Raw genomic sequence first — 13840 nt, 5'->3', positions numbered from 1 at the left:
CAACGCCATACAAAGCACAACACAATCGGCAGGTCGACAGCGAAGCGGCTCACGCTCGTTCGATTGCACCCCGCGGCCTGCCCCCACTCTAGGCACCCAGACAGCACAGAGGGACCTTCACTCCGCATGTCGTTCGGCGGGTTCGGCAGCTCGAGCACACCCGCGAGCGGCGGCTTCGGAGGCTTCGGCTCGGGCGGCACCAGCGGCGGCTTCGGCAGCTCCGCGGCCGCGTCTCCGTTCGGCGGCGGCGCCACCACGGGCGGCTTCGGATCTTCCGGCACGTCGGCGTTCGGCGCGGGCGCGGGCGCGGCCAAGCCGGCCTTCGGGGGCTTCGGGGCCGCCGCCGCGCCGGCCACAGGAGGCAGCTTCGGCGCGCAGCAGACCGGCACGACGGGCTTCGGCGGCTTCGGAGCGGCCGCGGCGCCCTCCACGGGCTTCGGCGCGGCTGCGAACCCCGCCACCACGTCGGGCTTCGGCGCCACGTCAGCGTTCGGCGGCGGCGCGACTGCAGGCGGCTTCGGATCTTCCGGCACGTCGGCCTTCGGCGCTAGCACCCCGTTCGGCGCCAAGCCGGCGGCGAGCCCCAGTCCGTTCGGATCCACGAGCGCCTTCGGCGGCGGCGGCGGTGCCGGTACCACCAGCGCGTTCGGAGGAGGAGGAGCCACGACGGGCGGCTTCGGCACGCCAGCGCCGGCCAGCGGCGGCATGTTCGGCAGCACAACGGGCGGCTTCGGCGCGTCGGCGGCCAAGAGCCCGTTCGGAGCGACGTCGACGGCCACGACCGGCGGATTCGGCTCGCAGGCTACGGGCACCACGGGCTTCGGCGGCTTTGGCACCCAGCAGCCGGCGGCCGGCGCCGCGGCTGGACAGGTGCAGGTCGGCACGGGCCAACCGCCGTACCAGCCCACGCGCGAAATGGAGCCGTCAGGAACGGGCGGCACGGCCAACTACATCTCGATCTCGCGCATGCAGGCGTACGCGCACAAGTCGACGGAGGAGCTGCGCTACGAAGACTACTTGAAGCGCACGAACCCGGCGGCAGCCCAGGCGGCGGCTACGCAGAACGCGCCGGCACCCGGTGCGACCACGGGCGGAACCGGCGCGTTCGGGGGCTTCGGCGCCCAGCCGGCAACCAGTTCGGCTTTTGGATCCACTGGAGGATTCGGCACCGGCCAGCTGTCAGCTTTCGGTGCAACATCCACCGCTGGTGGCGGCTTTGGGTCGTCTGCGTTTGGCTCGACCACTTCAACGACAACCGGAGGATTTGGTGGATTCGGATCGCAACCGGCGGCGCCTGCCACGAGCGGCGGCTTGTTTGGAAATACTGCTGCCCGCCCCGCGACGGGAGCGTTTGGTGCGCCAGCTACGAGCAGTGCGTTTGGCGCCGCGCCCGCTGCTACGTCGGCATTTGGAGCTCCCGCTACAGGTGGTGCATTTGGATCGACGACGGGCGGATTCGGAAGCAGCTTTGGTGCGACTCCTGCGGCGCAGCCACAGACTGGCGGCTTTGGAGGCTTCGGTACGACTACCCCAGCGGCTTCCTCCGGCTTTGGCTCTTCTGCGTTTGGCAAGCCTGCAGCGTCCACCGGCTTTGGAGGATTTGGCGCCACGACCACGCCTGCTGCGGCCCCAGCTACGGGAGGCTTCGGATTTGGAACTGCACAGCCCCAGGCTGGCGCGACAACGTCGCTGTTTGGAGGAACTAGCACGGCAGCACCTGCGTCAACTGGTTTTTCGTTCGGAGGTACCGCTCCCAAGCCTGCTACTGGAGGTTTCGGCTTCGGTGCCACTAGCGGTATGAGCGCGTTTGGAAGCACGACGGGCAGTGCATTTGGAGGTACTACGACGCCCAGTGCGTTTGGCACCACGCCTGCGCAACCGGCCGCCGGCACGACCTCACTCTTTGGCTCGACGGGTGGAACGACCGGTTCAACGGGCGGCTTTGGATTTGGCACGACTCCAGCCGCTACGCCTGGTGCGACCACCAGTTTGTTTGGAGCGGCTAAGCCTGCGACAACTAGCCTGTTTGGATCGACGCCTGGAAGTACGACTACGGGAGGGCTATTCGGTAGTACTCCGGCAGCCGGTGGATCATCTCTTTTCGGGGGAGCTAATACTGCCACGAGCACAGGAACCACTGGGTTCGGCTTCGGCACTGGCGGCGGATTTGGTAGCACTACTACTGGTAGTTTTGGCGGCTTTGGAACCACTGCTACGCCTGCTGCGCCAACTGGAGGCTTCGGCACGACGAGTAGCCTGTTTGGGCAGCCACAGCAACCGGCTCAGGCAGCAGCCGCGCAACCACTGAACCTGGTCGCAGCTCCTGATGTGAACCCGTACGGTGCCGGGTCGTTCGGTGCTGGTCTTGTTGAGCAAAACGTGAAGGCCGCGCTGGATCTCCAATCGATCAAAACTGGATCTAGTGCGTCTTCTCGACTCACCACATTCGCTGATGACGTTGGGCTTCCCAGGGGCCCACTGGACCCACCTCTCGTGACACGCCGTCAGACGGTCAGCAACCGTCACGCCATTCCGGTGTCCTTTATCCGTGGCTCGTTCAAGGGCTCGAAGAGCCGATTCTCAACGTTCACGTCCCCGGCTATTTCGTCTTCGCTTTCAAGCGGAGCCCGAACGGATGGGAATTCAAAGGGCGATAGCTCTTCCAAGGAAGACGAGTTCAAGTTTACTTCGTCGCTGTTCCGAAACTCGGTCACGAAGAAGCTTGTGATTGACAAGGGAGAACAAACTCCGTCTCGGCTGGGAGCGAGCCCTCACGTATCCGTTGTGCCGATCGCTGACAGTGACCGCCCAGATGTTCACGAAATTGGAAGTGCGCGCAGTCGGCTACTGAAGACCGGTGATGATGGCAAGTACAGCGTCACATTCTGCAACCAGACAAACAAAAAGTCGTTCTCGCTGCGTCTTTACCCGAACCAGACTGTGAAACAAGCGAGAACTGAAGTGAAGCAGTTGCTGCGTGAGAGCAGTACTTCGACGGCATCCCCCATCGTCGACATTGAGCTGGTTTTGAAGGGCCGCATCGTGCATGACGCAAGCTCCATTGAAGAACTGCAGCTGAAGGACGGGGATTCCATCGATGTTGTTGTGATTGAAAATCGCACCGAGGACAAGAAGCGTGAGGACCACAGCTCGTCGATTTCTTCCCTGACTAAGAAGCCTGAAGCACATACTAGTGAAGAGACGGCGCCGCCTAAGCGCTTCATGACGTACGACGAGTACTTGGCTTCTGCCAGTCGCGATGAGGACGACTTGTTCAAGGAAACTGCAGCGAACAGAGCCGATCGTGACTCCCCTGCCGCTTCTTCTTGCCCTGTGCTGAAAAACAAAGATTACTACACTATCCCCTCGTATGAACGCTTGCAGACAATGACCGATCAGGAACTCTCGCAAGTGGAAAAGTTTACTGTCGGCTGCCGAGGACTGGGGGCCGTTGAGTGGATCGGTAAGACGGATGTGCGTGATCTTGACCTTGATGAGCTGGTGTTCTTTGAGAAAAAAGAGGTGATCGTCTACAAGGATGATGAGAAGAAGCATGAACTCGGCAAGGGTCTGAACAAACCCGCTATTGTCGAGCTGCTGGGAATATTCCCGCCGCGCAAATCTTCGTCGCCCGAAAAGTACAAGGAACGCGTAAAACAGCGCACACAGGATATCGGTGCCACCTTCCTTGACTACTCTACGGATAAGGGTATCTGGCGGTTCCGTGTGGAGCATTTCAGCCGCTACGGTTTTGATGATGATGACGACGACGACGACGTTGACATGGACGGCCAGAACGGAGTGGCGGACAGCAAGGAGCTGCATATGGACCAGCCCCCGCGCAAGCCAGGCATGACACGAGGCCATGTAGTCGGTCGTGGAAAGAGTCCCTTTTCGGCTGATCGAAGTGGGCTGTTTCGTCAGTCTTGGATCTACGGTGGCGAGGTGAACAATAATGTGGTTGCGTCATTTGGAGAGCAGCAAGTCCCCAGCGCGGATAGCGACAAGTCGATCGCGATGTCAGACGACTCAGGAGTGTCGGGACCTGAGTCCGACTCGCTCATGGATTTTAATGTCGAGGAGGTGGTGGTGGCCACGAAGAAAGACCAGCGCCCAACCAGTGAAGTGTTCCCTGTCATCCCGTACACCTTGAAGCCACTTGGCGTGAACAGCAACGCCGATCGGTTGCCACCTGCGGAGAAATCTACCACATACCAAATGATGTTGCAGACCTCTAACCAATCACAAGCGAAAGTCGTCCGAAACCATGTCGACGGCGGCATGTTCATGGCTCGCTCGTTTCGCTGTTCCTGGGGGCCAAATGGCGAGCTCGTGAACCTTGGAAAGCTCACTACGCGACCCGAAGTCTATTCAAATGTGGAAAACAAAGGCCGTCGTGTCAGTATCGAGTTTCCTCTTCGTCTTTCCAAATCGCGCAAGACCGATCTCGAAGAAGGACTGAAGCTACACTTTGAGTTCACGTCGCAGGGACGGACTCCAAACCACTACGTAGATCATGATGGATCCGAAGTTCCAGTACAGTATGCCCTCCCCGTCCACGAGCCGCTAATGAACTGCTTGCACAAGTACGTTGCCAACGCTGAAAACCGAGTTCGAAAGGTACCATGTGATTCATGTGAAAAGCATACGCTTCTCCTATGGAAGTTGATCCAGGCTCTCTGGGGACAAGAACACGGTGCCAAATTGGGCGAACGCCCTGATTCTGTGTTCTACCCTCTTGCGTCGCGGGATGACCCCAACGAAGTGGAGACGCTGGACACTTTTCAGACGGTAGATCTGCGCCGTGAGGCCATCTCTCAGTGGTTTGAAGCTGCCATGAAGGATGCGAGCAACGCGGGCGGTATTGACGACTCTCCCAGCCCGGAAGGCGTGCTCCGTCTTCTGTGTCAGCACCGGATCGCTGAAGCAGCGGATATGGCGCTGGACTGTGGTGACTTTCGCCTCGCGACGCTGATTTCTCAGGCCGCATCTTACGAAGGAACGGATTTTCGCAATTTGATGGAGACACAACTTGCGCAGTGGAGTGAAAACGGAGCGCTGGACTTTATGGACAAGACTCTTGTTCTTGTCTACAGTGTGCTGGCAGGAAGCGTGGAGGTTTTGTCAGCTCAAAAAGGTGCGAGTATGTCGTGGATCGCCTGCTTAGCTCTGTTCTTGTGGTACAAGCGCGGCCCAGCCACGTCCCTGAAGTCGGCCATGACGCTTTACGAGGACGCTGTCACCAAGAAGCTTGCTTCTGACTCGCTTTCACGATTTGCGACCTCGGGCTCAGACAAAGACGACGTTTTGATGGAATTGATGAAGCTCTACATCGAGGATGTGGCTTCGCTGTGCAAAGTCCTCTCGCCAAGCGGCTTTATGAGCCAGGAGTCGCACCACCTGGACTACGAGTTGTCGTGGCACCTCCACAGCGTTTTGCGCGCGATCGGCTACAAGCTCGATCGCCAGTGGGAATCGCACATCCATCAGAATTTCATTCGCCAATTGGAGGGCGCTGGCCTTTGGAAGGATGCAGTCTATGTTGCGCTAAATATCTCGGACGCGACGGAGCGCAAAAATACCTGCCGCGAACTTCTGTTCCGCAACGCGGATGCATTGGCATCGAATGCCTCTCAGCGGGAAGAGCTGTGTGAGCGCTTGAGCCTTCCTTCCGAATGGGTTAGCGAAGCTTTGGCGGTACGAGCTGTCGTGAGGCAGGAGCGTCATGAGGAAATTGCTCAGTGGATTGCTGCGCACCGCTACGAAGAAGCCCATGCGTGCCTAATCTCTCACGTCGCGATGCGTTGCCTCTTTGCCAGTGAGAAAGATGTTCTGCTGCAGTTGCTGCTGGACCTTGAGCCCATGTGTGCGTATATTCCTCAGTGGAAGAGCTGCGAGAAGGTGGACGCCATCGGCGGCGGCCTCATTCTGGAGTACCTTCGTTTGGAGCAGCAAAAAGGCCTTGAGGTTGGCCATGAAGACCAGTTCCTGCAGCGCGTTATGCTGCTCTCCCAGCAGCTTTCCAGTGCCCGGGATGCCTCGGCGAAGGATGCCAGCAAGAAGTCTGACAAGAACACGCTTTTGGCGCAAACTTCCGTTTCGTCGATGATCGTGTCCTTGGCGACGCAGGCGGTTCAGCTGCGTTCGCTGCTGTCGTACACCCAGGAGCGCGAATTGACTGGCGATGCCTCATCGACCTCAACGCCTCTGGAGCTGGAGCCCGAGTTTCTCGGCGGACTCGCGCACCTAGTCACGGGTCGCGAGTCTTCCTTCGTGGAATCGTACCGGACGAGCCAGCTGATGCACCTCTGCTCCACGTTCATCGACTGGCGAGCGTAAGCACACTTTGGCAATAAGACCAAGCCAACAGGACAGACCTAACACGTCACACGCTAATTACTCGTTTGTTTGACATCTTTCGTGCTACATATTTGCATGGGCTTACTCCTACTGATTGACTAACTTTCCTACCTGCTTACTACTTACTAACCATGCATGCTTTGTGTAAATCAAACCTAGAAGTGCTCCACGCGGAAGCTCCACACGCCACCGCTCCCATCTTGCGCGTCCTCGTCATACCCCAGGAAGGTTGCGCCCAACGCCTGCGTGTGACGCTCAAGACGCTTCAAGAAGTCCTCGTGCGACTCGTTCACCTCGGCGGAAATGCCGTGGAGATCAACGATAGCTGGCTTGTTCAGCGCGCAACCGACGTCCGGCTTGGCGCGTTCATCCGGGTACACCACGATTTCTCCGTCGGAAAACACAACGGCATCGTCGAGCTGAAGGCCGCGGAGGTCCGTGGCTCCAACGAAGGAGATTTTCCCGCAGCCGCGACAGCCGATCACGAAGTTCTCCACGCGTGCCAATTCCTCCTCCGTGAGATGGTGGAGCTCACCTTCAGATGGCTGCGTGAAGTACTTGTCGTTGCGTAGAACAGGCCAGGCAGACGATGAAGCAGGCTTCTCGACCTGTTCCTCATCTAGTCTATCACTCTCGAGGGTGGCAGCAGCTTCTGGCTCATCGTCCGACTTCTCATTGGACTTGGCCGGACTTGCAACTTCAGCACGCTCGTAGGCGTTGCCAACCCGTTCAGCCTTTCCTGGACTGCTCAAGTCGTTCTGTTTCGCCATCGCCGTGGGGCCAACTTGGACCCGTAAAGCTCTTTTCGAGATGGCCAGGCGGGAGAACGAGCTCGAGAAGCGGAACGGATCGACCTGCGGTCGAGAGGTCGACGCGGTCGTGGCAACCCTGCGACTCGGAAACCGTGGCTGTACTGGGCGCATGGGAACTGCCTGTAGAGGCTGTCGGGCCAAACCTAGCTTGGCAGCAAACTTCGCTGAAGGCTGCTGGCGAGACATTGGAGCGATCGATGCGGGCGATGATCGAGCGTCAAGAATCTTGAGCTCAACCGACGACGGCGGATTCGCGATCGCTGTCTTGATCTTTTGCTCGACCAGGCCAGCACCAAACGAACCCGAGCCGTACGGGTCCGTATCAGGGGACGCCACCACCACATCCGACGACGACGAAGAAGAAGCTTCAGACGCGGGCACCAAAGAACTCGGAGAGCTTTTCGTCGTCTCGACGCTTGAGAGATTCGGCGTGTTGAATAGGCTCCCAGCGTTCTGCTGCGTCGATTCCTCTTTCTTCTTCTCCCAGCCAGTCCAGTCGAAGCCTGAGATCGAAGCTGGCTGTGCCGAAGACGACTCCTTCGTGCTGGTGCCCCAGGGGCTTGCACTCGGATGAAAAGCTGGACGCAGCCCGCTCTTGAACTTCATCGATGCCGAGCCTGGATTAGCAGAAGAAGAAGGCCACGACACCTGAGCAGGTGGCCAGGACGAGCTTGGCGCTGCAAACGGGTTCTTGTTCGAGCTGGACGAATCCGGCGTAGGAACGGAGAACGGGTTCACGTTAGCGTTGGGGGAGACCCTAGCGGCCAACGGGTTTGCCGATGAGCTCGAAGCGAATGCCGGAGAGGCAAAAGGGTTCGCACTCGAGCTTGGAACCTGCTTCACTGCAAAGGGGTTGGACGTCGAGCCCTGAGTCTGCTTGGTCGCAAACGGGTTGGACGTCGAGCTGGAAGCACTCTTGACCGCAAACGGGTTGCTACTACTGGAAGTTCCAGAGGACTGCTGCATCATGGAATCTCCAAACGAAAACGCCTTCGACACTCCGAATTGCGTAGTCGTCGAGGTCGCAAACGGGTTCGCAGGCTTCGCGTTACCGCTAAACGAACTCGTAGTCGACTTGAAGTCGAAACCGGAAGTCGACGATGTGAACGGATTCGGAGATGGCGCCAGAGGCGGCTTGGCAGCGCTGCTGCTCGACCCAAACACAGCGCCAGACGCTCCGAAACTCGGGCCCACGCCGCTGGATCCAGTGCTGCCGAACAAACTTGTCGACGTGGCCTGGCCGAGACTTCCACCAGCGCCACCAACACTGCCAAACCCGAAGCTTGAGCCTGCGTTCGTGTCCGTTGCGGGTGTCCTCGCGCCAGTAGCCCCGAAGGTGAACCCTCCACCACTGACCGTCACTTGGCTGCCACCAAACGCAGGGGCGCTCGATCCAAACAGCGGCTTGGACTGCGGCTGGCTCGAGTAGCCGAATGCCGGGATATCGGGCTTCGAGTCGCCCCCACCCGAGTGAAACCCGAACGAAGGCGACGGCGAGCTCTGGAACAGCGGACGCGATGGCGGCTGAGGAGGCGTCCACTTGAACGTGGTCGCTCCTCTGCCGTTCCGCACGAAGCACTGGAGCGTGTTCTCGACGCGTCCGAACGGCTCCGAGGCGTCGTCAGCGTCCGCGAAGCCCCCAGCGACTCGGCCAGAGGGGTCGCAGCTGAAGCCGCCACTCGGGCCAAAGCCTGCCGTTGTTGTGGCGGGGCCACCGAAACCGAAGCCCCCACTGTTGACGGACGTCCCGAAGAGCGACATGGTCTGTGGGGCTCAAGTTGCAAGAAGAAGAGATCAAGAGCGTGACGGACGGACAACGTGAATGTCTCGACGGTCTCGATTATTATCTTTCTCTCTCAGCTACAATATTTCTCTCTCTCTCTCTCTGTCTACTCTTGTCAATCACGTAGCGGCAGTTGCGACGGGGGCGAGTGCTGCGACGGGAGAGCGAACAAGGCGACACGAGCGGTTGGAAGCGACTTCCGCAATGAGCTCCCCTTGGCTTGCGCAGTGTGGGAAAATGTACCCATCGACCGAAAACCATACACAAATCAAGTAAAAATCCATCACCCAGCTGGCTTTCACTTTCGGCGAACTTGCCTGTGGTGGAGGCCACTTCCTTCCGTCCTGCAATCGTCCACCAAGGCGGTACGTCCGTCGCTCCTTATTATGCTGTTGCGGTGAAGTGGCAACTTATTCGATCTTTCGGTGCTGCACAGGAGCCCGCGCCTGCTGTTAATCTCCACCCCTTCCACTCCATTGCATTGCGTCAACGCCCTCCGCCAAATAAATTATCTGCTCTGCTCTGCTCTGCTCAGCTGCCTTCAGTCACTGCTTTACTCGCACTCGCGGATGGACGGCAGGCGACCCCGACACAGCGCGCGCCGCAGGTCCTCGACGCAGCGCTGCTCATTCAGGTAGCTCTCGATGGCGTCGTGCCATCGCGCGGCGTCTTCCTCTGAGCGCGCGGTCAAGTACACGATGCGGTCGCCTCGGAGCTTGAGGCAGAGGCCGTGAGGGCGCCCGCTCCAGTAGAGCACGTCGAACACGCGGTCCTCGTGGAGGACCTTGGCGCCCGGGCCGTCCCTCTTCTTGTGCAGCAGCATGCCGTCCTCAAACACGAAGAAGCGGCGTCGCCAGCTCTTCAGGTGGCGCCCGCGCCGCTCCAAGTACCCGTCTACTACTGTCGCCGTGGGCGTGCGCATGACTTGAGTTGGCTCTGGAGCTCTGTGTGCGTGCTGAAGGCGGGGGATTTCGTCAAGTGGGGATCGGACTGGGGGGTGGCCCACGGCCGGCCGGACCCATCGCACATGCAGCTTCGCTTGAAGTAATGCGTACACACGTGCACGAAAGCAAGAGGCGTCGTGTGTTATGTTGAGAGCCCCATATGTGCGCTCTTCGTGGCTGTGCCCGGCGCCTATCTTGACTGTGAATGAGGCACCGCTCGCGATCCATATGGCAACCGCATCGGCGAGGCGGCAAAGGGCTCAGCCCGTGACGTTGAGCAGCGCCGCTGGCTTGGCTCAAGTCCCTCGGTCGATGCGATCCATGGTTGGGGGCTGAAGCCCATCCGAGCGCTCGATCCAGACGGTACGCATCGGCGAGAAACGAGTCACCAGAGTCGGCGAACGCCACGCCCGCAAGCGCCCCGCAGTCGTCGCTCGCTCGCTTGAAGCGAAATCCACTGGCGGCGCTGTGCATCGTTTGCGTTGAGCGCTTGAGACAAGAAGAAGAGCGCACGAATTGTAAAGTGACGGAGGCGGCTTGCTCGTCGAAAAATCCGATTGCTGCGTTTGAGACGACACGTGCAGCCGCCGAGGCGGTTGTTGTTGTTCTGCTGCTGCTGCTGAATTGACTCCAGCCTGAGGCACGGATTGGCGGATAGCGAACCTTCACTGAGACCATTTGGTGACCCCGACGTTGCTGTTAATGCTGTGCATACTTCTCCGTCTTGGCTCAACGCAAGTGGAGAAGACCGAATCTGGCCACCGACACACGATGACTCCCATTACAGGAAGAAACTGCATGAATTTGCTGAAGGCACTTGTTGATGCACCCGTCCACCATATGGAAGACTAGGCTGTGACGAGACTATTGTACCCGTTTGCGCCCGACCACGACCGTCAGGAACCGACCAAAACTGAAGCAAATTGTATACTCCATGTATAGACCGGTTAGATGAAGAATGTTCGAGAAGGCCCAATGCCGACCACCAAAGCGACTAAGCACTTGTTACTTGATGTTAAAGAGGGTAGGACACTCTCACGTTGGCTCTCGCCTGTGGACTTAGCAACGGCACTTCGAGGGGCGCCGCTGCGCGACCTGCCCCACCCCCTCGAGCCTTACGCTAAGTCCTCGGCTCGACCAGGCGAGGTATCTGGATTAGATAGAAACTCCTACTTAGGCATACCTTCCGGCCCACGCGCCGAACATTGCAGACCTATGCTTTGCTTCGGTTGCAAATGGTCTCTTTGAGGCCTCTAAGTGAAATGACTAAGTGCATAGCTTACGGGGAGCGAATTTTCGAACAGTACAGGACACTACACATCTCGGACAGTCCATTACATTGTTTTTTCCATCGTTCTCTTACGTTAACTCCTACCAACAGCTCGCAAGATTCTTGTGGCCACGCCACGAGCTGTAGTCTTGTACAGGTAAACAACTTGAGCGCATGCGTTGACCTAGCCAAGCAAACAACAAACATCACCACCGGTACCCGACTGAGAACACCGTCACCCGTCACCGTACCCGATTGCCCGACTGGAAGCTTATTTTCCCCGACTGATACCGCTGTACCCGACTGACGATAGCCCCGCCCTCGAACTGATCCCAAACGCTGAAGTCTCACGCATTCTGCTTGCGCTCTTTCGCTTGTTCTCCTGGTAAAGCTGTTTGAAAGCGGAGCAGGAAGTGCCTTCTGTCTCCGCCGGTTAAAGCTGGCCGCTGCGCGTACAGACACGAGTATGAATACACCAAGTGATGCATAGATCTCCCCCGAACAGTTACTTGCCTGACAGGACTGAGAGGTGGCCTGATGCTCATGCATCTCTTCAAACGCGCGCAGGGAGGAGGGGGGGGGGGGGCTCTGACGCCTTTTGTGTTGCGCCGACCGCAGTCTTGCCAGCCAGCCAGGGAGCGCTCCACGTCATCGTCGCCACGAGGTGTCGCTGCAGCACCACTAGGCGCTACCGGTAGTCGTCGACATCATGCGCATGCTTGTACGGCCAACAGGGCGACCGCGCGGCGGGGGGGATTCATGCGTGTGGCGGCTCGCCGCAGTTTTAGGAATGAATGGTTGAAAGTCGAAAGTATACCGCGTATACGAAGTTGGTTAGGTTATTAGTGCGGACAATTCAAAAGATGGCTCCAGTGGACGGGTGCAGCAACCACTCTCATTTGCTGAAGGCTGCGGGTAATTGATTCTGGAAGGCGGACCGAGCAGCAATGATTGATTGAGCCCGGGTCAAGCATGGAATTGGGCCCGAATCATGCATGGACACTGGCAATGGCGCTTCAACCTACGTTGAGGTAAATGTTATTTTCCGAGCACAAGGAGCACGGCTGTTCAGACACCTGAGCTGCCACTGCCTCTGAGGCAGAGGTTGAAGCGCACCACTATTTCGGTGTTCGACACATTTCGGTGCTCGCCCGCTAGGTTCGCGTCTCTTCGAGGGCCACTTGATAAGATGCGGCTGGTTGTGTTTCTGGCGCTGCTGCTCCTTGCGGGGCTCCACTGCGTCGTGGACGCCGTTGATGCCTCGGCCACCGCCTCATGGAGTAACGCGACGGTGTTGGCGTCGCCGGCGCTTGAGGTTGCGCTCACGACGGGGGACACCCCGCATCTGCCAGTGGACGCACGGATCAAGATCCAGCTGGACGCGCTGTTCACAGTCGCACCGGACGCGGCGCTGGATGATGCGGCGCTGAGTGAGGCGCTGGACGGCACTTGGAGCGTCGACGTGGACACGAGCGCCAACTCGTTGACAGTGCAGCGCAGCGGCAACGGCTCCGAGGTCGCCTCCGGGTCGCAGATTCGGTTTAAGTTGACAGGAGTGACGAATCCCAGTCGCGCCGGTCGCATTAGCGTCGGATCCATGGAGATCTCGGACACTGGCGCTACGTTCACACGTACGCTGCAGCTATCGGACATGGAGGTGGCGCCTGGAGTGCTGTGGAACTCGCGGTCGACGTTCTCGAATTTGCTGAGCGGTCGCAGCTCGTCGCTGGCAATTCACATGACGCTGGCGCACTCGCTACCGACGGATGGAGCTGTGGTTGTTTACTTGCCGTATATGTACGGGTCGTTGGTGGGTGTGGCGTTGTCAAGTATCGTTGGATTGGATGGAACTTTCACGGTCTTGGTGAAGAACAATGCGATTTGGATCAAGAGAGACGCTGCATCGGGGACAGACAGCGTGGAGATGCAGGACGTGTCGATTGAGCTGGACGGAGTTGCTCACCCGCCACTCGAGGGTCCAGTTGGTCCATCAATCCTGTTGCAGACGGTTGATGCGGCTAGCCGTATCATTGATCAGGCGTACGTTGATACGTCGGACACACTCCTCTCGAAGGCGCGTGCTGTGATAAGCTCTTGGAGGTTGCAAGTGGCTGAAGGTGACGCCACTGGAACACAGTACACGGTGTCGCTGAGCGCGCCGCCGTACGGGGATGCTGTTGTTGTCCTTTCAGTCGGAGATTCCGATAGCAGTGCAAGGCTATCAGTCGAGCCCGAATCAGTGGTTTTCACGGCGTCCAACTGGTCCAGCGCCGCCAACATCACGGTCACTGCACCGAATGACTACGTCGCGAGTGGAACAGCTACTGCAGAGACAGTTGTAGTTATCCCCCACATAATTTCCAGCGGGGATGACGAACGGACCTTCGCTGCAGTCGACAACGTTGAAGTGCACGTCAGCGAAAACGATTTCCCCGGCGTCCACATCTCCGATCGCTTTCTCGCCGTCGTGGAGAGTCTTCGCAACGACAGTTACGAGATATCGCTCCTCTCACAGCCCAGCAGCGACGTGATCGTTCAATTGGCGCCGCATGACTCATACATCGAGGCGTTTCCGGACCAAGTGACATTCACGACAAGCACGTGGAACACTCCGAGGCTGATCAACGTGGTTGCGTCTGCGTCTGCGTCCACAGTGCGAGCTACCAGCGGA

At 58.8% G+C, this 13840-nt stretch overlaps 4 protein-coding genes across 4 annotated transcripts; 2 read left to right on the top strand and 2 right to left on the bottom strand.

The window, feature by feature from the left end:
* Window positions 1–126: 126 nt before the first annotated feature.
* On the top strand, window positions 127–6339 carry PHYSODRAFT_326004 (hypothetical protein; the record flags this gene model as incomplete). Its single annotated transcript, XM_009521944.1, has 1 exon — window positions 127–6339. The coding sequence occupies one exon, from the start codon at window positions 127–129 to the stop codon at window positions 6337–6339; it is 6213 nt and encodes a 2070-aa protein (XP_009520239.1).
* A 179-nt stretch (window positions 6340–6518) lies between these two features.
* PHYSODRAFT_435012 (hypothetical protein) lies at window positions 6519–6890 on the bottom strand (the record flags this gene model as incomplete). Its single annotated transcript, XM_009521943.1, has 1 exon — window positions 6519–6890. A coding segment is annotated over one exon (372 nt), but the record flags the coding sequence as incomplete, so codon positions are not given.
* A 2618-nt stretch (window positions 6891–9508) lies between these two features.
* Window positions 9509–9877, bottom strand: PHYSODRAFT_485120 (hypothetical protein; the record flags this gene model as incomplete). Its single annotated transcript, XM_009521942.1, has 1 exon — window positions 9509–9877. One exon carries the CDS (start codon window positions 9875–9877, stop codon window positions 9509–9511), a length of 369 nt encoding a protein of 122 aa, XP_009520237.1.
* A 2481-nt stretch (window positions 9878–12358) lies between these two features.
* On the top strand, window positions 12359–12682 carry PHYSODRAFT_422799 (hypothetical protein; the record flags this gene model as incomplete). The annotated part of the gene is made up of 1 exon (XM_009521941.1): window positions 12359–12682. A coding segment is annotated over one exon (324 nt), but the record flags the coding sequence as incomplete, so codon positions are not given.
* Between the last annotated feature and the right edge of the window lie 1158 nt (window positions 12683–13840).

Source organism: Phytophthora sojae, assembly GCF_000149755.1.
Source record: "Phytophthora sojae unplaced genomic scaffold PHYSOscaffold_2, whole genome shotgun sequence".
Lineage (NCBI taxonomy): Eukaryota > Oomycota > Peronosporomycetes > Peronosporales > Peronosporaceae > Phytophthora > Phytophthora sojae.
This window is presented reverse-complemented; position numbering and strand designations above follow the sequence as displayed.